Source organism: Macaca fascicularis, chromosome X, assembly GCF_037993035.2.
Source record: "Macaca fascicularis isolate 582-1 chromosome X, T2T-MFA8v1.1".
In the NCBI taxonomy this organism is placed as follows: domain Eukaryota; kingdom Metazoa; phylum Chordata; class Mammalia; order Primates; family Cercopithecidae; genus Macaca; species Macaca fascicularis.
The window spans coordinates 142,432,692-142,460,645 of NC_088395.1; the positions used below are offsets into that span (position 1 = coordinate 142,432,692).

The 27,954-nt window shown below is 40.5% G+C and overlaps 1 protein-coding gene and 1 pseudogene across 1 annotated transcript in view; one reads left to right on the forward strand and one right to left on the reverse strand.

The window, feature by feature from the left end:
• Positions 1–500: 500 nt before the first annotated feature.
• On the reverse strand, positions 501–5,197 carry LOC102118469 (serine/threonine-protein kinase 24-like; annotated as a pseudogene).
• A 17,194-nt stretch (positions 5,198–22,391) lies between these two features.
• ADGRG4 (adhesion G protein-coupled receptor G4) overlaps positions 22,392–27,954 on the forward strand; it is a 96,363-nt gene continuing 90,800 nt past the window's right edge. Inside the window, exon 1 of the mRNA XM_015444345.4 lies at positions 22,392–22,982. Coding sequence (XP_015299831.4) covers positions 22,487–22,982 — 496 coding nt within the window. The 5' untranslated portion in view covers positions 22,392–22,486. The remainder of the gene's footprint in view (positions 22,983–27,954) is intronic.

The following is a 27,954-nucleotide window of genomic DNA, read 5'->3' on the forward strand; positions in this document are numbered from 1 at the left end:
AGAGAAACACAAAACAAACAAAAACCCCAAAACTGTTAGAGACTTTACATTTTTTTTTTTGGGCTTGTCGAATATTTACTCCACTGTCATTATCTACAGAAGCAATTGGCCAGTTTGTACACAGTGATTCCTTATGCACACTGAAATGGTCTCTGCAAAAATGACATTATATACAAATCTGTACACCCATCCTCCTGAAAATTCTCCAGCTCCCACAGGAAGTTATCAACTTAAAGCAGGATACTTGAGTTTTCATGTCTTTAGTTGCCTTATCATGATCCCAAATATACATTTCAGGGTTTGTTTTAGTTTTTAAAGACACTTTCCTTGAATATGTGCACTATGGTTAAAATTAAAAAACAAAAGTAATAAAATAAAATGATCGCTGGAAGGAGCTGACCCTCCCCACCCATGTGGGAGACTTCATCTGGCTGCGGCACAGCGAGGACTGTGTGTGTCCCTGGACAGGAGTCCGGCATTGGTGTGGCCCCCAGTGGCGCACCTCTTCAGTGGAGTCAGCGAAGGCTCTTGTTGACTTTTAAAAAGGAGGAGGATGAAGAAGAAAAAAAGGAAAAACAAAACCCCAAATGCCAAAGGAATTTCAGTGGGATGAAGTTTCTCCACCACTTAGAGAATATCTGTGGAGCTGCTGCACAAGCTGGGCCACCATGGTGTCGGAGATGCCGGGACACGCCTCCTCCGCCAGGTAGGTGACCCCTTGCAGCTTTTCAGTGGACCCCAAGTTCCCTCCGCACGCCTGGCTCTTCTCTTTCGACTCTGCAAACAGAGGAGAAATAATTGTAGATAAACACTGAGAGAAAGTCCTCTTTGGGATGTCTTTCATCTTATTTCTGTCTACGTCCGATGGCTACAGAGCTCCATTCTCAAGCTTCTTGGGATATTTTTCTCAGATTGTAAAGATCCAGTCCCCAGAATCGCTGCCCCCCTGAGGCTTGGCCATCTGTTTCCGAGTTGGAATCCTTAGAGCTGGAGTCTTCGTGGCTCTGCTCTGCCTTCCATCTCTTATACCTGTCGATGAGCTCAGTCAAGTAGGAAGTTTTCTTTGCATTGCGTAGTATAAACTTGTGCTTAAATAACTCCTTAGCAGTGGATCTAAAGCTCCGCTCCTTATTCAAACAGGCCTCCACAAACTCCTTGAGGGGTTTACTGTAGTTTTCTTCCAACATTGGTAGGTTGTTCTTTGGAATGAGGAATAAAACTTTCGTGGGATGCAGCTTGGAATGAGGTGGTTCCCCTTTTGCAAGTTAAATAGCTGTTATGACCAAGGACCAGATGTCTGCCTTTGAGTCGTAGGCCGACTATTTGATGACCTCGGATGCCATCTAGAACCAGGTGCCCACGAAGGTGTTCCTTTTGATCTGGGTGTCTGTCAGCTGGCCGGCCATGCCAAAGTCCGCCAGCTTCACCTCGCAGTGCTCAGACAGCAGGACGCTGGCCGCTTTAATGTCTCTATGGATTTTCTTCTCCCAATGGAGGTAATCAAGTCCTTTCAGTATTTATCTTAATATAGTAGCGATCTGGGTTTCATCTAACGGGCCAGGTTCTAACAGATCTAGTGCGGAGCCTCTATCAGGATGTTCCATTATTATCCATACTTTTGTATCCTTTATACATCCTTCATGTATCCATAATATTTGGTTACGTATGGACTGTCACACTGACTCAACACTGTGATTTATTGTTGAATGTCCTCTCTCTCATCTTCAGCTTCTTTCAGATTAATGATGTTTATGGCAACCACTTTCTGAGTCCGACTGTCAATGCCTTTGAACACCTCGCCAAAGGAGCCTTTCCCAATGTTCTCTAGTTTTGCAAAAAGGCTTTCTGGATCTGCCTTTAGCTTCTGTGTGCCGGGCAGGCCCGACTGCACAGGGAGTGAGCCGTGGCGCTCAGGACGACCACTTCCTGGACAGGACGGCCGGGTCACGGATCTGCGAGAGCCGCGAGGCCCGCGGGCCGCGCACAGCCCTGGGGCGGCCGGGCCGGCTCGAGTCAAAGGCCACCCCGGGCTCAGCTGTGGGCGGGCGTCTCCCCGCACCACGCCGGGGAGGGGCTGCAGGGGGCGCAGGGCCTCGAGCAAACTGCCGCCGCCAGTGCAGCTGCTGCTGGGCTGGAGCTGCTAGGCCTGGGCCCGCCTAGAGCCTTTTCTAACTCGCCCAGGTGCAACATTAAATGCAGAATCTCTGCCTACTGGGCTCATATCTATTAATCTGACCTGTTCCAACCTTAAAACAGAAACTTTTTGAGGGGAGATAGAGTTATCTGTTTTGTTCGCTGCTGAATCCCTAGCATCTCAGAATGTTGCCTGTACACAGTGGGCACTCAAATGATTGCGGACTGTATGGATACTGTTATGCTTGAAATATAAGTTGCAGAAGAATAGGTAATAATAGCTAATACTTAATAAAGCATTTATTATGTACCGGGTAGTGTTTTAAGTGCTTTACATATATTATCTCATTGATTTTATACAAATAATAGAGGTGGATATCATCACCACCATTAACTCCTCCTCCTCCTCCTCATCATCATCATTTCCATGTTGCAGATGAGGAAACTGAGGCAGTGAGACATTAGGAAAACCAAGTAGTCTGGCTTCAGAGTCTGTTTTATTAGCTACTGTGGTGTCCTGTCTCTCTTGTGATATGACCCCTTTTATAGTATGTTTAAAAGCCTGAGCCCGCTGCAGTGGCTCACATCTGTTATTCTCGCACTTTGGGAGGCCAAGGTGAGAGGGTTGCTTGAGGCCAGGAATTTGAGACCATATGGGCAATATAGTAAGATGCTATCTCTACAAAAAATACAAACATTATCCAGGCGTGGTGGTGGATGCCTATGGTCCCAGCTACTCTGGAGGCTGAGGTGGGGGGATTGCTTGAGCCTGGGAGGTAGAGGCTGCAGTGAACCTTGATTGTGCCGATGTATTCCAGCATGGGCAACAGCCAGACCCTTTCTCGAAGGAAAGACAGAAGAAAGAAAGAAAGAAAGAAAGAAAGAAAGAAAGAAAGAAAGACAGACAGACAGACAGGCAGGCAAATTTATGTGATGTTTAAAAACATGTAGTATCACTATGCAAAATAATACTACACACTGTTAAGGAATACCCACATATGTAGTGAAAGTATAAAGGAATGCATGGGAATGACAACGAGCAGGTAATCATTCATAGTTGGGTGGTAGTTTTTAAGTTGGCAATCAAATATAATTAAAATTGTCCTTCAAAATCTCTTAAGGAGTTGTCAGCACAGATGATTTTTCCTCCAGCATTGGACCCTTTTGCTGTTTCTACGGTTAAGCTCCAAATTCAATAGCTGGCTTGCTATTCCCCACCAATTGGCCTGGTGGGATGCTCATACCAGGAAAGGGAGAGGGAATGAAGACAGCTTGGACCTTCAACAGATTAAGGGTCTTTTAGTGTTAGAAACAGGGACAGAGCTGCAACAAGTCAATCAGCTCAGCCCTCTCTGTGGGAGGACAAGTAAATCAGCAGAGCCATATGGCTACCTAGGCCTTTGAGTTTCCAGGCATGGATGGCTCATAACATCCCGTGATAGCCTTTTCTGGCGCTTATCAATTCCTATTGTCAATAATGACTTATTTATATCTAACTTACATCTCCCACTGCGATTTCAGTCAATTTCCTACTTCTCTGTAGATATGGAGAGCAGATGGTCAACATTCTCCTTATAACCTTCCAGGGAATGAAAGATACCCATTGAAGCCTTCCCAGGTGACAAATGTTTTCCTGACAAAAGAGTCCCAATTTAATTTTCTAGTCAGTTATTTCATTTGTGCTATGTTGGATTTTTAATAAAACATACAGTGCTTTTCTTTGAAAAAAATAACACATGCAGATGATTATAATTCTTACAGTACAAAAGCCTGTTCAGTGAAAACTGAGGTTCCCTCCCACCCAAAACCCCTCAGTTTCCCTCTCTAGAAGCAGCTAGTCTTACCAGGATCCTTTTCCAGAGATATTTGATGACATCTCTAAGTATATGTGAATAACTCTCCCCTAAATTATTTTCTTCATTTCAGCAAACATTAATTAAGCACCTACTATGTGTCAGGCACCGTACTAACTCCTGGGTCAGGGGACAGAAAGAACAAGATGTGTTTCCCTGTCCTCAGGAAGTTTACACTTTAGTAGGGGAGAAAGGTATAGTTTATGAAGTATTGATTGAGCACCCTCTATGTGCCAGACAGCATGCGAACCACTGGAGAACATGGAGTTCTTGCCCTACCAGAGCTTAGTGTTGTGATGGAGACAGATCAATGAGCAGGCATGGTGTGAAATATGAACACATGCCAGGGAAGTGTCAATATGTTTCTTGGTAATGGCTCTACATCTTCTTGTAGGCTGTGTGACCCCACGTTGGGGATGGGTCACAAAACCTAAGCCTTGTGCCTACTGGAAAGGAGAAGAAGTAGAGTCCTAGATAGGAGCCGTGGTGCTGGAACCTGGTGCTAGGCACTGGCCCAAGCACTTTACATACGGTGTGTTATGTAATATTCACAGCAGTATGAAGTGAGTTCCATGATCAGTATTTTACAAATGAAGACACTGGGGGCTCCAGAGATGTTAGGGAACTGGCTACAAGTCACACAGGTGGGACTCAAACTCAAGCCTGTCTTTCCACAAAGCCTGGGTTCTTATTCACTACACTGATCACAGTTTGTGGGTTTTGGGGTGAATCATGGATGATTCCAATACACCTCCTCCTTCTCTGTTCCCCTGTGAAGAATCCTGGCCTTAAGCTGGGTCGACTCAGCCTCCTATGAGACTGAATTTTCCATTGAAGATATGAGATGAAGAGGAAAATGCACTGGTTTGGTAGTCAAAACACCTTGGTTCTAGCTCCTGCTTTACCTTTCACAAGCTCTATGACTTTGGACGAGTCATTCTACCCTTGGAACCTCAGGGGCCTCACCTGTGAAGTTCAGAGGCTGACAGGGATCATCTCTGAATCCTCCATGGGATTTGATGGTATTTCTGTCACCCCTAAGGGGCTGTAATGACACCTTCTGGGACAAAAACCACATCCCCTTCTTGAGATGAACATAAAGCCAGTTCAGTAAATCTATTTACTTTCGAGGTGACTTGAAGAATGAATGTCCAGTGCGGGTAAATAGCTGGCTTCACCTTACTGATGGAGTAAGATGTGAACAAGTTCATGCCTCCTTGGCCTCTGCTTTCTGCTCATAGTTCTGAACACTACCCCTCCTCCTCCCCACTTTCTCAATAAAGTGAAATGAGCCTTAGTCAAGTAAGCAAGTACCCTTTTAATATATCCAATTTAATTAAAGCAATAATCAACTAGGAACTGAAGATAATCTTTAGTGAAAACTGGGTCAGAGCCCTCAAATTAATGGGTTATTGCAGGGTTGTAATAACCTGAGAACTTTGCCCATGCTGATTTTATGCTCAGGAGAGCAGCCCCATGACGTGCTACAAGCCACAAAAAGAGGATCTACCCGGATCAATAAGCCCCATAAAGCTAAGAGCAGAGAGGCTGGTTTGATGCAGAAAAGAAGGTGACTGAGGCATGGACAGCAGAAAATGAGTCTCCTGTTTTGTGCTTCTTTCATTTCACATCAAACCTAGGAATTTAGAGGCAAGATCTGGTCATTTGGGGTTGGGAACTTAAAAGAGTCCAGTTCTCAGGTAAGTGTCTCTCTCGCTCCCTTCCTCCTTCCCTCCCTCTTTCCTTTCCTTCCTTCTTTCTCTCTTCCCCCCACTTCTTTCCCTTAAATTTTTCTGAACCACAAAATTAAGAAATATGCATCATAAAATAACCAAATTGCTTGAAATTGTGTGAGGTATAAAATTCAGGTCTTTAATCCTCACCCTTTCTTTCTCTTTTCCTCTTTCTTTACTTTTCCTCCTTCCTTCCTTTTATGTTTTTTCAAAATTATGAAAGTAACGTATGCTCATTGTAAAAACAAACAGTACACAATCATAGGAAGTATAAAGGAAACATTTAATTCCCATTTTTCCTTCCTGTCTCTTTCCTACCCTTCCTATCTTCCTTACCTTCCTCTCTCTTGCTTTCTTCCTTTCTCCTGTCCTTTGATTTTTAAAATTATGTAACTAATTTATAATCTTTGTAAAATAACCAAACAGTACAGAACAGTATGGAAAAATTATCAAGCCCCACCCCCTTTCTTCAACCCACATTTTCATGCCTTATATATAGACTTACCTTATTCCTTTTTTTTTGGAGACAGTCTCGCTCTGTCACCCCGGCTGGAGTGCAGTGGCGTGAACACGGCTCAATGCATCGTCTGTCTCCCAGGTTCAAGTGATTCTCGTACCTCAGCCTCTCAAGTAGCTAGAATTATAGGCATGTGCCACCATGCCCGACTAATTTTGTATTTTTAGTAGAGACAGGGTTTCACCATGTTGCCCAGGCTGGTTTCGAACTCCTGGTCTCAAGTGACCCGGCCGCCTGGGCCTTTGAAAGTGCTGTGGTTACAGGCATGAGCCACCATGCCCGGCCTTTATTCCTTTTAATGGTTGCATAGTATTCTGTTGTGTAAATGTCCCATGATTTATTTATTGGGCACCAGGTAAGTTTCTGAAACATACCTTGAAGTTGTTATAAAAGTTTAGAGGAAATGTAAGAAAAATATAAATTGGATTATTTGCTGCTGAAAATTCCATTTTATAGATAGCAATCATATCCATTTCTATAGCACTTTATGCTTTGAAAATTGCCTTCGAAGCATCGTCTCATTTGATCCTCTTCGAGAGCAGCTCTGGGAAATAGGCAGATTATTATCTCCATTTTTACAGATAAGGAAACTGAGGCCCAGGGAAATTAAGGAAGAGAAATATGTATGGCCTCACAGCCAGTTACTGAATCTCAGCCTAGTCCTCTTATAGCACTATAAATTTAAGCTGCATTTCATTTTGCAAGTCATAAAAGATTTAGACACCCCCTTACTTCTAAGTTCATAGTTTAGAAAACCCATCCGACTCATACAAATTCCGTTATTATTATAATGAGAATGGCAGTAGAATCCTTGGTAAATATGAAGAGCCTGATTAATGGCTGGTGTTCATAGCAAGCCCAAGATTCATTTGACTTCCTAATTGGCTTCTGTTACATTAAATGTAAAGTGGGTCTATTCACTCTAAATCCCACTTGGAGGTAGAAAGAAATACAATATGTTGCATTATCCTATAGAAAAGGAAGTGTTCAAATCAGTAGTAAATCATTCAGAAGCGTATTTTATTTAAAATCAGAAATGCCCATCAGCACCCTACCGCCAATTTTCTGTAACATGTTTCAGTAGGATTTGCAGTTTTAACACCGTTTTGTTTGGAGAAAAGGGGGTTTTCAGTGCATTTTCCACATAAGACACTATAGTTACAATTAATTAATGAGAGAAGCTGGGTAAATGTGTAATGAAATGGTGATTAGATTTCTCTAAACGGATCTGCTTTAAAAATACAAATGATTTGATGAGTTACTTTTGTCAACAAGGTCTTCTTGCATAACAGTCCTTCAAGAAATTTAGGATCATTACAACTACAAGTAGTTGAATTGAAGTTTGTGCATTAAGGTTGAAAGTATCACACTTTGGTTTTTTGTTTGTTTGTTTGTTTGTTTTTGAGACAGAGTTTTGCATTTGTTGCCCAGGCTGGAGTGCAGTGGTGCAATCTTGGCTCACTGCAACCTCCGCCTCCCGGGTCCAAGCAATTCTCCTGCCTCAGCCTCCCGAGTAGCTGGGATTACAGGTGCCCGCCACTATGCCCGGCTAATTATTGTTTTTTTTTTTTTGTATTTTTAGTAGAAATGGTGTTTCACCATGTTGGCCAGGCTGGTCGCAAACTCTTGACTTCAGGTGATCCACCCGCTTCAGCCTCCCAAAGTGCTGGGATTACAGGTGTGAGTCACCACTCCTGGCCTCACATTTTGTAATTATGCATTTAATGTCTCTCCTCCCCACAGGGCTAACTGTCCTATGATGGCAGATATCTGTGTCTTGTCTTCTCAGCACTGTATTCCCAGGGAGCAACACAGTGTCCTGCACACAGAAGGGATTCAATAAAATTTGTTGAGCTAGTATATAGATAAATCCATCAGTGAGGTTTCAGCCAGGCTGGGTATCTCAGGTAAATGCCTATCATGTGGTTGGCTGACATGACTTTAAGCAATAGGAAAAAACCTTAGGTGGAATGCAAAGGAGAAGTGTGGTCACATACACTTAGAAATTGTCTTTTCTGAATCTGAGCTGGGCATATTTTTGACTTTTTAAACACAGACTTAGACAATGAAAGAGCGCATCATATATCAGAAGCTTTATGGATTGATTCTCATGTCGAGTTTTATCTTTCTCTCAGGTAAGAAAACATATTCTTATTATCTCTTTCAATGTCTCATGTATAGTAGGTTATAGAAATAAACCATTTGAAAAATACTACCAATGGAGATTTGCTGGGCTGCCTCTTAATGGTCACCTTTCGGTCAGTATGGCTACAGAAGAAGCTGAAGTGTCAGTAAGTGAATTCATTCATTCAGTATTCTGTACTACTGGTAGAGAACTGGCCTCAAGCAGGCAGTAACTTGGACTACTGCCTTTGACATTTCTTAAAGCAACTCTGAAATGCCATTTGGCAGCTAATGCACACGTAACAGAAGATTTGGGTTTTCTTTTGGGCTGTTTCCTCTCCTCCATAATGCTTTATTTAAAGCTGTCTGAAGCATTGTGATACCAGCTTTCTATCTCCATTATATGCACATGGCAAGAATCATAGAATACAGATGGGGAAACTGAGGCATGCAAACAGCTGGTAACAGATTCATAAAGCAATGGGCATATATTCTGGAAGCACCCAGACCTTCCCTAGACTCTATGACAGGAATGAATATAATTTATCTCTATTTTGCAGTAGATAATTAAGACAATTCACTCAAGTAGCTGATAATTTAGAGACTTCAGGAGAAGGTCTTGGTAAACTGAAATCTTGTCCATATTAAGTAAATTCGGTTGATAACTTTGCTCATTTAGCACATAAGTACTTAGCTAAAATGTCATAAATGCCAGTGAGTGACAATGCCTGATGAAATTGACCTGGGGTTTAATTTGAATGGTCCTCAGGTGTAAGAGCTAATCTGCAAAAATACCAAATCATCATCGCCATCAAGAGCAAACACTGGCTTCTTGCTGCATGCAGAGCCTGATGGGGAACCATGTTTCTTATAATAGAGATTGAAATGGGGCCTACGGGGTACAGTGGCAACTTTGTCATCTGGCCTGACCTACCTGCTAAGAAGTTGATTTATTTTTCCTCTGCCTGTTTCCTCAAGGGCAAGAAACTGTATTTTCCCAATTTCTTTATCCAAAGCATCCAACACAGGCCTTGACATAGTTTAGGCACTTGGTTCATATGTGCTGATTTAATGAATTCATGCAATTTTAAATGATGAAAACTTTCAACACCTGTATGGTGGTGGGGTATATGACACAAACTCCATTGGGTTTTTGTGAAGGGCTACAGGGCATGGTATAGAGCAATCTAGAATAGTGGAATATAGGAATCTAGTGCAGTCATGGAATAAAAAGTGAAGAGTGTGTGGTACTGAAAAGTTTGCATGGGTTTGTGAGGAATATCACTGGTCAATGAAAATTATTATTATTATTATTGTTACTTCGAGACAAAGCCTCGCTTTGTTGCCCAGGCTGGAATGCAGTGACACGATCTTGGCTCACTGCAACTTCTGCCTCCTAGATTCAAGCAATTCTCCTGCCTCACCCTCCTGAGTAGCTGAGATTACAGGCGTCTGCCACCATGCCCGGCTAATTTTTGCAATGGTCAGCGAAACTTATGATAGATGTGCAGGTCCTCAACCTGAAGAGGTCAATTTAAAGCAGTCACGAGGTTTTCCAGACTGTTTAAGTCTCAAATTTATGAGTCAAACAAGTTTTTTTTTGTAGGTTCTCAAACACTCAATTATAATTGTTCTTTGATTACCAAGAAATTCATTACTTTCTTCTTGGAAAAAAAAAAAAAACAAACCTGTCCTTGGAAACAACAGCATAACTAAGGTTCAGTTCCCTTCAGGCTCCAGATGAGTCACCAGCCTCCCAACTGTGAGGGTCATTATTGGGGAGAGATTAAGGCCAGATTAAGCAGAGGGTGACTCAGAGATGCTCTAACTGGGAGGAGCCAGAGTGTGGAGCAAAACTGTCTCCATAGAAGAATATCAAGGGTTGAGAAGGAGAAACCAAATCTGTATTAAAGTCTATGGGGTGAGAGCAGAGCCAGAAAGAAGAGATGAAGACTGAGGTCAAGAGCTGAATAGTTGCAGAATGGAGCAGGAGATAAAAAATAAGGCATAAATGAGAGAAGAGGGCCTAGGACTTAGGCTGTACAAGGGACTCAGTTTCCTAGTGCTCTGTCTTAGTCTGCTCAGGTTGCCAAAACAAAATATCATAGATTGGATGGTTTAAACCATGGGCATTTATTTCTCATGGTTCTGGAAGCTGAGGGTTCAAGATCAAGGTGCCAGATGATTCAATTCTTGGTGAGGGCCCTCTTCCTAGTTTGTAGACAGCTGCCTTCTCTCTGTGTCCTCACAAGGCTGAGACAGAGAGAGAGCTCTGCTTTCTTCCTCTTCTATAATGGCACTAATCCCATCATAGGGGCTCCACCTTCATGCCCTCATGTAAACCTAATTACTTTCCAAAGGCCACACCTCCAAATACCAACACATTAGAGGTTGGGGCTTCAGCATAGGATTTAAGGGGAGGGGGAAACAAACATTCAGTCCATAACATGATTTTCCTCTTAATGGTGCTGGCTATTGGCTATGTAATGGGTATGGATAGGTTTGGGTTGAAGACATAGGGCTATAGTAGTTGTCCTAAGGTCTTGCTCATACCATGTATACACACACACACACACACACACACACACACACACACATAGGCACACACACACACACACTCACATCTCAAGTGGAGTAGGACAGGCTTTGCTGGCTGAAAGAGTGTAACATGTGTTCTGGAGCATTCTTGAGTTGGGAGACTGGGGTTTTGTGACATTCTTGAGGTGGGAGGCTGGGTTTTTGAGGCACCTAGCCTCTAGAGTCAGTAACTTTTTCTCCTATATTGGATAGTCAATTAGTCAATCTGGGCCGGAATGAACTTTCCTGAGTTGTCACATATGCAGAGACAACCTGACCAGGAATCCTTTTGACACAGGATAGCCCCAGAGCCATGTCAGAAAATCAGTCTTTATGCTATAGAGACAAACTAGGTTGGGGGAGTCAGGACACAGTAGGAGTGTAGAGGTAAAGAAGTTCTTCTGAAAGGTGTTTGTGTAGCCAGGGTTCAGAAAAAGCCTTATCTTTTCTTTTTTTAAAAAATTTTATTTTTTAAATTTTAAATAGACACAGGATCTCGCTATGTTGCCCGGACTGGTCTTGAACTCCTGAGCTCAAGTGATCCTCCCACCTCAGCCTCCCAAAGTGCTGGGATTACAGGCGTGTGCCACCCTGCCTCGTCTATCTTTTCTTGAGAAACTGATTCCAAGAGAAAGGAGAAGTGGAGGATAAACTTTGAGTAGAAACTCTAAATTTCTGTATGAATTCAAGAGTTGAGTTGTCCAATATGGTAATTACTTGCAACATGTGGCTAGGTTTTAATTAATTAAAATTAAGTTAAATTAAAAATTCAGTTCTTAGGAACACAAGCCAGATTTTAAGTGCTCAATAGCTACAAGTGGCTTTTTGCTACCATATTAGGCAGTGCAGATACAGAACATTTCCGTATCACAGAAAGTTTTATTAGACAGCACTGTTCTAGAAGGTTGTAGAGACTGGCATTTGAGAAAAAACATTTGTTTTAAACAGCTTTATTGGGCTGGGTGTGGTGCCTGTAATCCCAGCATTTTGGGAAGCCAAGGCAGGTGGATCACTTGAGCTCAGGAGTTTGAGACAGCCTTGGCAATATGACAAAACTCCGTCTCTACTAAAAATACAAAAATGAGCCGGGCGTGGTGGCATGCACCTGTAATCCCAGTTACTCAGGAGACTGAGGCACAAGAATTGTTTGAACCCAGGAGGTGGAGGTTGCAGTGAGTCAAGATCGCGTCATTGCACTCCAGCCTGGGCAACGGGAGTGAAACCCTGTCCCCAACACAAAACAAAACAAAACAAAATAAAATAAACCCGTTTATTGAAATATAATTTACACACCATAGAATTCACCCATTAAAAGTATACAATTCAATGGTTTTCAGTATATTTACAGTGGTGCAACCATCACTACTATCTAATTCCAGAACATTTTTATAACCCCCAAAAGAAATACCATACTCTCCGTTCCTCCCACAGCACTCCAGGCCTTGGCAATCAGTAATCTCTTTTCTGCCTCTATGAATTTGCCTATTCTGGACATTTCAAATAAATGGAATCATACAATATGCAGCCTTTTGTGACTGGCTTCTTCCACTTTACACAATGTTTTCAAGGTTCATCCATGTGGAACATGCATCAGCAGTTCATTTATTTTTATTGCTGAACAATATTCAATGGTATGGATATACCTCATATTTTTTTCCATTCACCAGTTAATGGGCATTTGAGTTGTTTCTACATTTTGACTATTATGAATAATGCTGTATGAACATTTGTGTGCAAGTTTTGTGTGGACATATGCTTTCATTTATTTTGTGAATATACCTAGGAGTGGAATTGCAGAGTCATATTTAACTTTATGATTAACATTTTGAGGAGCTTGCAGACCATTTTCCAAAGAGGCTGCATCATTTTACATCCCCACTAGCAGTGTATGAAGGTTCTGATTTCTCCACATCCTTGTCAACACTTGCTATTGTCTGTCTTTTTGATCATAGCCATCCCATTGGAAATGAAGTGATACTCCACTGTGGTTTTGATGTGCATTTCCCTATGACTATTAAGCATTTTTTCATGTGTAAAAACAGATATTTTGTCTAACAATACTCAAAGCATTTCACCTGGGAAATTATGCCTTCTGGACTCTGAAGCATATGTTCTTTCTTTTTTATTTTTTCAGATACATATTTCCTTGAGTTGGCACAGGCATAGCACATTTGTCCAGCATAGGACAGATGAAAAAGGCTCATATGATAGCCCGTTTGAGTTTGAGCATGTCATGTAGGAGGGTGACTGACCACCATACTCTGTCTCAGGCTAGCAAGTTTTACAGATTTCCTTCATCAACAGTAAAAATATTGATAGGGAATTGCATAGGCTGAAAAGTAGGTCTGAAATACTGTTTTCCCCATGTTGTTCATTGCCCAGAGGTGGATGGGCTTCTAGGATCCTTGGCTTGGATTTTTGTTACCTAGGTACTTTTGAGTTGGTCTATCAAGGTAGGGCTTATGGGAGCTGTTAGCATCACAACATAGAGACCTCAGTAGAGGGCCCTGTAATTCCACTGCCAGGTAATAATTAGCAGTCTTTCCTCTTCTGGAAATGGCTCCTCTGCACACAGCTTTATGCAAACTTAGGTGCCATCTTTCGTTCTTCCCTTTCTCTCACCCTCCACATCTAATCCATTGAGTCTTGTTCATGCCACCTCAAAAATACGTCCCAAATCTGACTGCTTTCTTTTCTTTTCTTCTCTCTCTTTTTAAACCATTTTAACTGCCTCCGCCATGGGCTGAGCCACCATCATTTTCTGTTGGCTGACTTCAGTAGCCTCCTAATGGTCTCCCTGCTTTCACTCTTGCTCTACTACAGTCTGTTCTCCACACAGCAGCCAGAGTGATCCTTTAATATATCAAGTCAGATCATACCACTGTTTTACTCAAAACTTGCCAATAAGTTCCTATCAAAATTAGAATATAATTCAAACTTTTTAATGAGACCTAAAAAGCACTACATGATCTGATCTCCCACTGCCTCTTGCACTTCACTTACTACCATGCTTCCTCTTTCTCCCTCTGCTCCAGACACACTGGCTTCCTACTATTCCATAAACACACCAAGCACAGTCCCACCAAAAGGCCTTTGCACATACTGTTACCCATGTCTGGGTCACTCTTATTCCACATTTATGTATCCTGTCTCTTTTTTCATCCCTTGGGACTGAGCTAAAATGACTCTCAGAGAGGCCTTTCTTAACTATCCTATATAATGTAGACATTTCCTTTCCCCTCATCTCTGCTTTTACCATTAACTAACTCATCAACCTGTCAACTTCCTTCAGAGTACTGTATGTAATTTGTGTTTTTTCCTTTACTTGTTTATTGACTGCATCAGTCCCTGGAATGTAAGCTGACGAGGTCAAGGACCTTGTGTGTTATGTCTACTCTATTACTGCACTCTAACACTGACACATAGTCAATGCTCAATGACCATCACTGTTGAGTAAATAAATTTCTTCAGGGAGCTTCTGGCTTTATGAGTAAGGACATCTATTTTTTTTGGGTGAGACGTGGGCCTTGAATCCAAGATTTGAAGGAACAATCACATTACCTATGTGAGGATAATTCCTCTGTCTCCTATGCCAAGAACTCTTGGCAGACCACATACGGAGTCAGCAGCCTAGGTACTAGAGGAAGGGATGTGTTGGACAACTCTGGCTGGCGATTGGTGGTAGAAATGAGGATCAGGGTTGGACACTTCTATATCTGGTAGGCCTGGTTTGTCTAAGGATTAGCCTGGTTACAAGACCAGTGGAAAGTGTGGGCGGTGGGTGGCAGATAGTAACTCTGATTCTCTGTGGTTGTTCACACTATGGCCACGGTGATGTGGGTAATGGAGCTCCCCAGTGTCAGGTGCCTATTGATTATATCTACTCAGACAGCCATGGGGCTGCTAGACGAGGGCCTGGTCTACAAAGTTTTTCAGTGCTGCAGAATGTTGAATTCCAAGGACTTATGATTCTAAGAGCCAGAAGACTCCCTGCTCAAGTGAGTATCTGCTCACCTGCCCTTTTATGAGTGGGTAGTGACACTTCCCAGATGAGGCAGGCATGGAGTAGCCTTGGTAGAATGCTCACTCTCAGAGTGGCCAGATTCTTCAAAGTATAAACACAACTGATGCCTCTGGTGGCCCTTTTTCTCAAATCTGCTCTGCCTCCTCACCTTGCTCTCATAGGTATTACCAGGTGGTTAGCTGGGTTCTGAGCCTTACACAGTGTTGAGTCAAGTTGTGTCTTCCCAACATTCATATGTTGAAGTCCTAACCCTCAGTACCTCAGAATGTGATCTTCTTTGGAAATAGGGTTATTGAAGATATAATTAGTTAAGATAAAGTCATACTGCAGTAGAGTGGGCCCCTAATCCAATATTATTGGTATCTTTATAAGAAGAAAAAGTGTGGACATAGATATGCACACAGGGATATCACCATGTAAAGATGAAGGCAGATATCGGGGTCATGTGCTTACAGGCCAAATAACACCAAATATTGCCACAAAACCACCAGAAACTAGGAAAGAGGCATAGAACAGATTCTCTCTCACAGCTCTCAGAAGGAACCAACCCTGCTGACACCTTGACCTTGGACTTCTAGCCTCCATAACTGTGAGATGATACATTTCTGTTGTTTAAACCACGCAGTATGTGGTATGTTGTTAGGGCAGCCCTGGCAAACTAATGACACAGACACTGATGCTCTGGCAAGCTCATTGGGTTAGAATTAAAAAGAGGAAAGTAGGTTACCTCATGGGGAAGAAACAGTGACCAGATCATGCCCAGAGTACCTAACCATGGAAGAACCTCATTTGTCCTTTTCCCTGAAGGTAGTAGAGGACAGTGGACCTGGAATCACAGTCCCCCAAACTTTGAAACACTTGAACATTTTAAGGAGAAACTTTGCCTTCTAAGAAAGGGTAGAAAAAACTGTATAGGATATGTCTGATGTTACTTAATGCTGTCATAAGCAGAAAACAAAGGGATTTTTCCTGGAAAAAACCATTCAGATTGTCTGTCTCTTAGAGTTTTAAATCTTTTCTCTCTGACTTTTTATTTTATTTGGTTATTTATTTTTGAGACAGAGTTTTGATCTTGTTGTCCAGGCTGGAGTACAGTGGCGAGATCTCGGCTCACTGCAACCACTGCCTCCTGGGTTCAAGTGATTCTCCTGCCTCAGCCTCCCAAGCAGCTGGGATTAAAGGTGTCTGCCACCATACCTGGCTACTTTTTTATTTTTAGGAGAGATGGGGTTTTGCCATGTTGGCCAGGCTGGTCTCAAACTCCTGAACTCAGGTGATACGCCCGCCTCTGCCTCCCAAAGTGCTGGGATTACAGGTGTGAGCCACCACACCTGGCCTTACTCACTGACTTTTAAAATGAATGTATTTATTACTTTTAGGGTCTGACAGGCAGAGAGAAGTCTCCCTTGATCTTTTGCTAATAGTTCCCTAAAACAGAGGGCAGAGCACGAGTTCAGTATACAGTTCAGAACTTCTCATTCTATGCCAGATGCTTCATCCCTGATACCTTTGCACAAGGGACAGCACTCCATTTGCCCACCCATTAGCCTCCAACTCAGTGCCCTAATACAGGATACAATTATTTATTCAGTAAACAGCTACAAAGGACCTACTCTGTGCCAATGAAGTTGGGCCTCCCCATCTCACACTGTACATGAAAATTAACTCTAAATGAATGAAAGACTTAAATGTAAGAACTGAAACTATAACATTCTTAGAGGAAAGCATAAGGGAGAATCTTCACAACCTTTGGTTTGGCAATGGATTCTTAGAAATGACACCAAAAGCGGCCGGGCGCGGTGTCTCACGCCTGTAATCCCAGCACTTTGGGAGGCCAAGGCGGGTGGATCATGAGGTCAGGAGATTGAGACCATCCTGGCTAACACGGTGAAACCCCGTCTCTACTAAAAATACAAAAAATTATCCGGGTGTGGTGGCACGTGCCTGTAGTCCCAGCTACTCGGGAGGCTGAGGCAGGAGAATCGCTTGAACCCAGGAGGCGGAGGTTGCAGTGAGCCAAGATTGCGCCACTGCACCCCAGCCTGGGTGACAGAGTGAGACTCTATCTCAAAAAAAAAAAAAAAAAAAAAAAAAAGAAAAGAAAAAAAGAAAAAAAAAAGAAGAAATTACACCAAAAGCACGAGCAATAAAATAAAAATTCAATACTTTGAATTTCATTAAAATTAAAAACTTTTACACATCAAAAGACACTATCAAGAAAGTGAAAAGACAATACAGAATGGGAGAAAATATTTGCAGGTCATATATCTGATAAGGTTCTAGTATTCAGAATATACGAAGAATGCTTACAACTCAAGGAGAAAAAGACAAGCCACCCAACTAAAAATGAGCAAAAGACTTGAACATGTATTTCTCCAAAGAGTCTATGCAAATGGCAACAAACATATTTAAAAAAATGCTCAATGTCATCAGCCATTAGGGAAACACAAATCAAAACCACAATGAGATACTACTCCATAATCTCTAGGATGACAATAACAATAATAAGTGGAAAACAACAAGTGTTGGCTAAGATGTGGAGAAATTGGAGCCCTCATACATTGCTGGTAGGAATATATAATGGTACAGCTGCTGTGAAAAACAGTTTGACTGTTACTCAATAAGTGAAACATAGAGTTACTATATAGCCTAGCAATTCTACTCTTACATTTATACCCCAAATAAATGAAAACATGTGTTCAAACAAAATAAATGGCATGCATGTTCATAGCAGCACTATTCATAGTAACCAAAAGATAGAAACAATCCAAATGTCTATTAATGTGAATCAATAAACAGAATGTGATATATCCATATAATGGAATCTTATTAAGCCGTGGAAAAGGATGAAGTACTGATACATGGTACAACATGGATGAACATTATGCTAAATGAAAGAAGCCAGACACGAAAGGACACATATTGTCTAACTCTCTTTATATAAAATGTCCAGAACAGGCAAATCCAGAGACAAAAAGCAGATTAGTGGTTGCCAGGGGCTGGAGGGGAGGGGCAAATTGAGAGTGAGTGCTTAATGGGTACAGGGTTTCCTTTTTGGACGATGAAAATGTTCTGGAATTAGATAATGGTGATAGTTGTACAACATTATGAATATGCTAAATACCACTGAATTGTAGACTTTAAAATGGTTAAAATGGTAAATTTTATGTTATATGAAATTTCCCAGTACAAATAAAATGGTGCTTGGCACTCCTAGGGCAGTAACAGTAATTTAAGTGAGATTTATGATGAGTTTTTCCTAACATGGAAAACACTTATGCTATGAGTGAGAAAAGCAGGGGACCCAATTTTCCTTACAATATGATCTCAGCCTCACAAAAACAAGCAAAGTCTGTGCACAGAAAAAAACCGAGGAAATATACCAAAATGTTAATGGTGATTATCTCTGGGTGGTGGGACTCTCTGGCTGGCTTTGTTTTCATCTTTTTACTTTCTAATACTTTTCAGTTTTTCTTTAAGAAAACATATACACTATCACTTTTATAATGGAAAAAACACCTAAAAAAAAAAAGTAAGGAAGACAATAAATGTCATTTAAAATAAAAGGAAACAGTGGATAGAGGCGAAGAGACACAGAGGAGCCAAATCAAGAGAGAACACGCTTCAGGGGAGCAATCATGCAATTTGGACTTGAAAATTGCCAGGGAACAGATGGCAGCATCTAAGCAGACATCTGCAATGGATAGCGAAATCATATGCAAAGACACAAGTGGCCTTTGAAGCAGGCCCTTGAGAGGCCCGGCAGAGAACGCTGCTTGCCTGGCCAAACAGAAGGGCAAAGCCCTTCTCCGTCTTGTCACAGTCTGGCCTCCTCGGAGTCCTGCTAGAGGCCCAGAGGCTGCGGTGGGGTTCAGCTCAGGTGGGCTTCCACGTGTGAGGGTGCAAAAGAGGTTGTGGAGGAAGGAAGAGGCTTCTAATAGTGACCTAGGCAAACATTGCGACTGAAATTAACATGGGGTTTCACAGTTTATAAACATTCTCACACACATAATCTAAATGTTAGTTATGATTGCATCACCTTTTACCATGGCCCTGTGAGGTAGGCAGTTATTATTCCCATCTTGCTATGGAAGAATGAGGCACGGAGAAGTGATATGAGCTATTTATTTAACTTTTATATAGTGCTCTCTATGTGCCAGACACTGTGCTGAGAGCTTTCACAGGCATCTGTTACCTACGTTCACACAGCTAGCAAGAGGCAGAACTGGGACTCAAATTTGGCTTTTTAGACTGCACTACACCACACTTCTGTTTATGTCTAAGCAGAATTTACCTATATCTGCAGAATCTTAAGTAAGGCCACAGTGATTCTATCTATCTATCTATCTCTATCTATCTATCTATCTATCTATCTATCTATCTATCTATCTATCTATCATCTTCCATCTGTCTACCTATCCACTCATCCATACCTCTCTCCATCCATTCATCTATCTATTCATCCACCCATCCATCTTTATTTTTCTGATTATAAGTGTAATACATGATTTTTTAAAACACGCAAATATGCTGAAATAAGTAACATAAGAAGTAAAAAATTTCCCTAAATTTCACACCTAAAAATAAGCATTCTTAACTGTTTAATATGTGCTCTTCCAGACTTTTTTCTGTGGACATACTACCTGCATATTTTTCTTTCACTTTTTAATAGGATAATACTGCACCTGCACTTAATGTAACTCCCATTTCACACAATAGTAAGCCTTGAAAAACTCTCCATGACTATAGAGGCCTATCTTGTTTGTTTCACTATTCCATTGTATAGAGGTAGCAATTTTCCTAAATAGTCACTTATTGATAGACATGCAGGTTTGTCAATTGTTCTTGATTATAAACAATGCTGCAATAAATATCATTGTACTCTCATCTTTGTCTATCTGTATATTTGTCTAAAATGAATTGGTAGAAATGAAATTGCTGGGTCAAAGGATACACACAATTATATACAATTAAGATTGCCATAGATAATGGCAAATTGCCCTTCAGAAAAAAAATACTTAATTGGCAATCCCACTAGCAGTGTGTAGAGTGACTCATTTTCCCACAGGCTTGCCAACGCTGGATATTCTGTCTTCTAAAATTCTATCAACCAAGTAGGCAAAAATGGTGTCTCCTTATTGTTTTAATTTGTGCTTAAAAATAGTAAGGTGGCATCTTTTTATAGTATTGGCCTTTATATTTCTGCTTTTGTAAATTGCTTTTTCCCATCTTTTGGCAACTGGTTTTAAATTAGTATACTGCAGGCTGGGTATGGTGTCTCACACTTGTAATCCCAGCACTTTGGGAGACCGAGGTGGGAGGATTGCTTGAGCCCAGGAGTTCGAGACCAGACCAACCTAGGCAACATAATGAGACATCGTCTCTAAAAAGAATTTAAAAATTTGCCAGGCGTGGTAGCATGCACCTGTGGTTCCAGCTAATTGGAAGGCTGAGGTGGGAGGATTGCTTGAGCCTGGAAGGTCAAGGCTGCAGTGAACCAAGTTCATGCCACTGCATTCCAACCTGGGCAAGAGACTGAGACCCCCTCTTAAAACAAAAAATCAAAAACTAAATTAGTATACTGCAGAAAGGAGAGGCCCTTGTAGACCACGTGAGATTATGATACATTTTCTTTTAAGGTGCAACTAAGTCCTGGAGATTTATGCTCACCATAAAACCAGTTCTTAAATGTATTTGACGTCATTTCGGAGGGCTGAACAGAAAGGCAGTTAACCAACAACAATTGAGATTTGGGTTTCAGATCGCTTATTGTCTTGTGGGATCAACTCTTGATTTATTAGTCACACGAAAGATGATAAAGTAATATAATCACATAAGCCAGGGACAGAAATAAGCATTTGCTCATTCATCACTGGATAGTTCAGAAATAACTCCCTGGCAGGTGGATAGTATGAGTTCCTGCACATGGGAGTGTGTGATGCAGGTGAAATGTATATGAGTGTGTATGGGGGCAGGCATATGTATGTTATTGTTTGCTTTTGGAGAATGTCCACTAGAGGAATGGAGGGAGAGAATACTATATGGTCAGAGAATATCTGGAAGCTTTCGTTTGGCGGCATCTCCCAGAAGCAGGGAAGTATTTACTTCCTGCTAGCCTCTGTAGTGCTCTGTTATGGCTGTCACTGTTTTAGAGTGGTGGTCCCAACGTTACAACTCTAATTCAGGGACTGGTTACAATTCCAATTCTGCCACAAAGCTCTTTATCTTCTGGCTTAGGCTGTACTGGCACTGGAATTAGGTTGATAATTAGATAATCCTCAGATATTTACCTAGTAGACTGGGGGTGTAAGGTTTGTAGTGGTGATAGTATCATCACTCATCTGTAGCTTCTTGTGAGACAAAGGGCATGTCCAATGTAAAGTTTCATAGATACTGCCAAATTACTTACCAAAAGACTGTACCCAATGGACACGTCCTTCAGCAATGTTTGACAAGGTTTTGCATATATCATCTCACTTAATCTTCAAATAATCTTGTAAAGTCATTAGGGAGAGGCTATTATCTGGCATAGAGTATAACGTGAATGGCAGCCCTTAAAGTTGAATGGGCATACAACGCTGTGGCCCCAAATCTCCATTTTACTGAAGCAAACATTGAGGTATCAGGAGGATACGTTACTTGCTCAAAGTTCCACAGCTGATAAGTGTTAGGGCATGAATTTCAACCCAGGCTGTCTGACTCCAGAGCCAATGGTAACTGGAGTCTATGGCCATCTTGAAATCACTGCAGTGCCCTTGGTGAGGAGACAGAAGGAGGCCATCAGGATGCACTCAGGGCAGTGCCATGTCTTCCATTCCCGAGTACAAACAAGTCCCAGAGTTTCAGTATCGTCCAGCTGGTCATTCTTCAGGCCTTTGTCAGTGCCTTTCAGTGAGAAGCAGTCCCCAGAGACAGAATAAATTAGATCATTTGGCTCAGGAAAAGGCATTGGAGAAACAAATTGCTGTTGCACCCTGAATACAATAAGGCAGTTAGGTGGGCGGAAATAGCTCTCTTTTGATTATATGAGTGAGGATTATGCGTAGCAAATTTGAATTCCAAGCTGCCTTTTCGTTGGCCTCTTCCCCACCCTTTCACTAGCCATACACTTCTTACTGCCTCTCCAAGCTGTCCAGCTGGTATGTGCTCTGGGAACACTAATCTAACTTTTCATATTAGTCCAGGCAAAATATAATTAGGAAGAAACTCTTCTGCCAAAACAAAAATCACATGCTAATGTCAAATAGAGATGATTTTTTACATCTACTATTTTTGTTTATTTGGATCAGTATTGACTCATAATTATATTGTATAATCCAGATTTGACCATATTGCCAAATACAATAAAACAATTTTTAACAGAAATTTCATTTGTTTTCTCTTTCCCCTCCCCCAAATTTGGACAGATACACTTTCATTAAAAGGAAAAAAGCTGGATTTTTTTGGAAGAGGTGACACATATGTAAGCCTGATAGATACCATTCCTGAACTCAGCCGATTCACAGCATGCATTGATCTGGTATTCATGGATGACAACTCAAGGTATTGGATGGCCTTCTCCTATATTACAAATAACGCCCTCCTGGGCAGAGAAGACATAGACCTTGGACTTGCAGGAGACCATCAGCAGCTAATACTATACAAATTGGGAAAGACTTTTTCTATCCGTCACCACCTGGCTTCATTTCAATGGCATACAATATGCTTGATATGGGATGGTGTGAAGGGCAGATTAGAACTTTTCCTGAATAAAAAAAGGATACTGGAAGTAACGGATCAACCACACAACCTGACACCTCATGGGACTCTATTCCTAGGGCACTTTCTCAAGAATGGGAGCAGCGAGGTTAAAAGCATGATGCATAGCTTTCCTGGCAGCTTGTACTACTTTCAACTCTGGGACCACATCCTGGATAACGAAGAGTTTATGAAGTGTTTAGATGGAAATGTAGTTAGTTGGGAAGAAGACGTTTGGCTTGTCAACAAGATCATCCCAACTGTTGACAGGACACTGCGCTGCTGTGAGTAACTTATCAACTTTTTTCCTTAGCAAGGGTAGTGTTGCAGTGGCCCCAGGTTGCTAGTTTTGTCATCACTTTTTAATGAGGAGCACATACTGTTTTATTTTATCTTTATTTTGATAAGATTTCAAACTTATAGAAAGATTGGAAGAATAGGATAGAAGAACACACACACACACACACACACACACACACACACCACTTACTTATTTCTAAGTCATTTGAGAGTAAGTTGCAGGCAAAATTCTTTTTTACCCCTAAATATCTCAGTGTGTATTTCCTAAGAATAAGGAATTCTCTTACTTAACCACTCTATAATGATCAAAATGAGAAAATTTGATGTTGATACAATACTAATATCTAATTCACATTTCACATTCATATTTAGCTCATTATCCTAGTAATTTCTTTTGTAACTATTTTTTGCTTGCCCCAGGATCCAACTCAGGATCACACATTACATTTAGTTGTCATGTCTCTTTAGACTACTTTGGAATAGATTCTCTGCCTTTCCTTGTCTTCATGACCTAGAAATTTTTAGCATACAGTCCAGTTATTTTGTCTCTCAATTTATGTTTGTCTAATAGTTCCTTATAATTAGATTCAGGCTTTGAATTTTTGGTAAGAATACCACAGAAATGATGTTATATTCTTCTCAGTGCATCACATCAGTAGACACATGGTGACAATTTGTCTCATTATTCATAATAACTTTGATCACATGATTTCAGTGATCTCTGTCAGATTTCTCTACCATAAAGTTATTATTTTTTCCTTTTTAATTGTTGAGTAATTTCTGGGGAGATATTTGGAGGTTATGTAAAATATCCCCTTCTTAACATAATTTCACCCAATAGGTTTTACATCTATTCATGATTCTTGCCTGATTCACTAATCACTATGATGTTTGCAAAATAATGATTTTTAAAATTCCATTTTTTTACATTTATTAATTGGCATTCTACTGTAAGAAGGAGCTTTTTCTTCTTCCATAGTTATGTGTTTATTTATTTAAGACAAAGGGTCTCACTCTGTTGCCAAGGCTAGAGTGAAGTGGCATGATCATAGCTCACTGTAACCTCTAACTTCTGGGTGGGCTCAAGTGGTTTTCCTGCCTCAGCCTCCCAAAGTGCTGGGATAACAGATGTAAGCCACCACACCCAACCTTATTTATGTGTTTATTTATTTGAACATGAACTCACAGATTCTTATTTTATTCAATGGGTTGCAATCTGTTACTATCATTTATTTTGATGTTCAAATTTGTCCAGGGCTGGTCAGTGAGAGTTCTTCAATCTGGTTCTTGTGTCCTTTTGACACGTTCCCCATCATTCTTTGAGCATTTTCTTACTCTCTGGCACAACAAGATGTTCCAGGCTCTTCTTGTATATTTTCTGCTCAGCCCAAGGAGCCATCATTTTACTAAGGCATCCCTGCTCCTTTTAGTGGGGAATGATATTTATAAACCAATTTACTTTTTCTTCTGAGAGCAATTATGATATTGGAGAACTGTTTGGAATGAAGTTCTTGTAAGGAAACTGGCTTCTTGGAATTGCACCTGTATTTGTCTCCTCTCGAGTTTGGGGAAGGAAGGATGAGATTGCTTTTCTCTACATAATCCCACTCTGCTCTCAAATCTAGTCCTCTCCACTATCAGCAGCAGCAGTCTTCAGCATGGGATAATAGCATCAAGACAAGATTTTTTTGCATTTCCCGAAATATTCACTTATTCTTGAAGGAGTGTTATTGGCTGTTCTTATGGGTTTTTTTTCTTTCCAGGAGGAAGCTGTTAGGAAAGGAATAGGGGCTAGATCCATGCCTAAAAGGGCTCTCTCAGACTAAGGGCATATGTTTTCACCAACAGTCTGGATGCTGTTTGAGTTAACAGCAGAGGCACATTCCAGGGGATTTCTGTTTCTCTGAGATTAGACCAATGCAAAGGAACAGGAAAGCTATTCCTTTGTGCTACTACCCAAAGGTATTTGGTTTTTCTCTTTTCTGAGGCCGTAAAAATAAAAGAGAATATTCCTAGCTGGCTCTGATTACAAAACTGAGCTACAGACTAGTAGATTAAGCCTGAACAGCTCACCCAAAGCAGTTTAAAGTAATTTTATTTTTGATCTAAGGAACCAGAAGTATGGCCTTATATCCATGTGCTCAGCAGTGGTCTTTTAAAACCAAATCTGGCCAGTTAATGGCCATGAGTTTTCCTACCACTTTGTGAGCAGATAGCTAAATCTAACTGCTGTGTTAAAGTACTAGACAACCCTCTTTTATTTTGCTCTTTTGTACACTTTTTAAAAATTTTTATTTTTATTTATTTATTTATTATTTTGAGACAGAGTCTTGCTGCAACACCCAGGCTGGAGTGCAATGGTGCCATCTCATCTCACTGCAACTTCTGCTTCCCGGGTTCAAGTGATTCTCCTACCTAAGCCTCCCGAGTAGCTGGGACTACAGGCACGTGCAACCATGCCTGGCTAATTTTTGTGTTTTTAGTAGAGACAGGGTTTCACCATATTGGCCAGGCTGGTCTTGAACTCCTGACCTCAAGTGGTCTGCCTGCCTCGCCCTCCCAGAGTGTTGGGATTACAGGCGTGAGCCACTGCACCCGGTCTCTTTCATACACTTTTTAATGGACGACCATCCTCTGGGTCTGATTGAATCACGGTGGGCATAATGCACAATCTAACATAAGAAACAAGGAAATTATCACCTCAAACAAACAAAAAAGGTAGTAAATGTTCCTCTACTATTCAGATCTCTTTGAGTGTTCTTTCCAAACCTTGGACCAGGAGTTTCTAATCTGGGGGCCAGAATGGCCTTGAAGGAGTTGACAAAGCCCCTGAAATTACAACACCCTAAAAATACAGGGCAGTTTTTTTTTTCAGAGGGTGCAGTCTATAGTTTCCATCACATGCTAACATATTATGGTAATTGGTGCCTTTTACTAAGTTCTTACCGTGTGCCAGGCATTTTATGGAGGAGGAAATAGGGGCTCAGAGAGGTTGAGTAAATTGCCTAATGTCACCAATCAAATAAGTAGTATAACTGGGGTTTGAACAGACTGGTCTGGTTGCAAAGCACATGTTCTTTTCACTTCCCACCATACAGGACTATCTCAAGTGAGCCTGTGGCCCCCAAAATGTTATGCTATATTACTATGTCTTAGAAGCTTCCTTTGGAGGTAATGGCTGGTCTGATAATTCACCTGGGGAAATTAGGCTACTAGCTGCAGTCATTGCCTGCCTCACCACTGAAGTATCTGTAAAATACCATAGAATTTCACCTATTTCGATTTTGGCCATATGACATCTGGGACAAAGGGGGCAATATATGAATAAATATGAGTGATTACAACATGTCTAGCTTCAGCTTTTGCCTAATAAATTAATATTTATGGCCCATAAAAGGATTATGACCTTTAAAAAATAAGTTTTAATGAGCACATTGCTAGGTTACAAATCTCAATAAATCTATTTACACATAAATTATATATATATATTTATATATTCATGAGAACAAGGCTTTTGGGGAACATTGCCTGAAAAACATGAACCCTACCTGGGTTTAATAAACAAGTATTCACTATAGTTGGAAATGTCTTGGAATATTAAACAACATGGTGATAAATAATAGCAGTGAAATTTCTAGTCATTAGAAATTTTGCTTTCAAGTAGTTTTTAAGCATCTTTTCCTTATTTTTAAAAATTACAAATGTAATACATGTGTTTGTGAATAAAATATATTTAAACAATACAAAAGCATATGAAATATCAAGTAAAACCTACCCTTCACTATCCTCTTCACAGAGGTGTCTATTAAAAAATTTTTTTCCGTGGGTTTATAATAAGTGTGTGCATGTATGTGCATGAGTGTATACAGTTTTAAAATCAAAAATAATATATACATACATGTTGTTCTGCAAATTGATTTATTTTAACTTAATACTGTCATGGACAGACACATAAGTATATTTAGAGCTGTTTTTAGGGCCACATATATTCCATGTAACATAATTTACATGTAACATAATTTATTTAACCCATCATTGATGGCCATTTAAGTTGCTTTCAATTTTTTGCAATTACAAATAATGCTACGGTAAATTTCCTCATATATACCTCTTGGTACATTTAGGTTTGCAATTTTATAGGACACGTTCCTAAGGGTAAAATTTCTCAGTAAAAGCCTATAAGCTGTTACAATTTAAATAGATTTATCATTTTTACTAGTTATTTTATTAATGTAACTATTCATTAAAAATTAATTGATCTCTTAAAGTAAAATTACTAGATATATACAGTAAAAGATTTTAAAATACATGAAAGTATAAATCTAAAGTCTCCTTTCACTTCAGTCTTTTACTCGATGTGTCTCTCCCCAAAAGCAATGATTGTTAACAATTTCTTATATATCCTTGCAGAAAAAATGTAAAACTTGAATTTACATGTAAATATTTTTTTTCTTTTTCACAGTTGGGTTCATCATTATATGCATCCTTTTCTGCATCTTTTTAAAATTTAATAATATTTTTGGAAGCATTTTCATATCAGAAAATACAGAGCTATCTGATTCTTTTTGGGGGAGGCTGCTGAATAGTATGAAAGAAAAGGGGTATGCTATAATTTATTCAACAAGCTCTGCTTGAAGGACTTTTAAGTTGTTTCTTGTTTCTAGCTATGACAAAAGTCTACAGGGCTTTTAAAAGTAATGGGTGGTGACAGAAATATCTTGAAGCAACCATAAATAAATTATCACAAGCTAAAGTTCCTCTCAACGTATGGCAAGCATAATTTCCTAATCTCAACTCAGACACATGATCAAACAAAGGAATTTTTTTGACCTGTGAATGTGTGAAGAGAGTCTTCCAAAGACATGCAGATTAAATTCCTCTTAGTTCTACATTTAAGAAATCCCTTCTATTGAAAAGAATGAAATAACTTGAATTGAGTTAATCCTGGGAAATCTA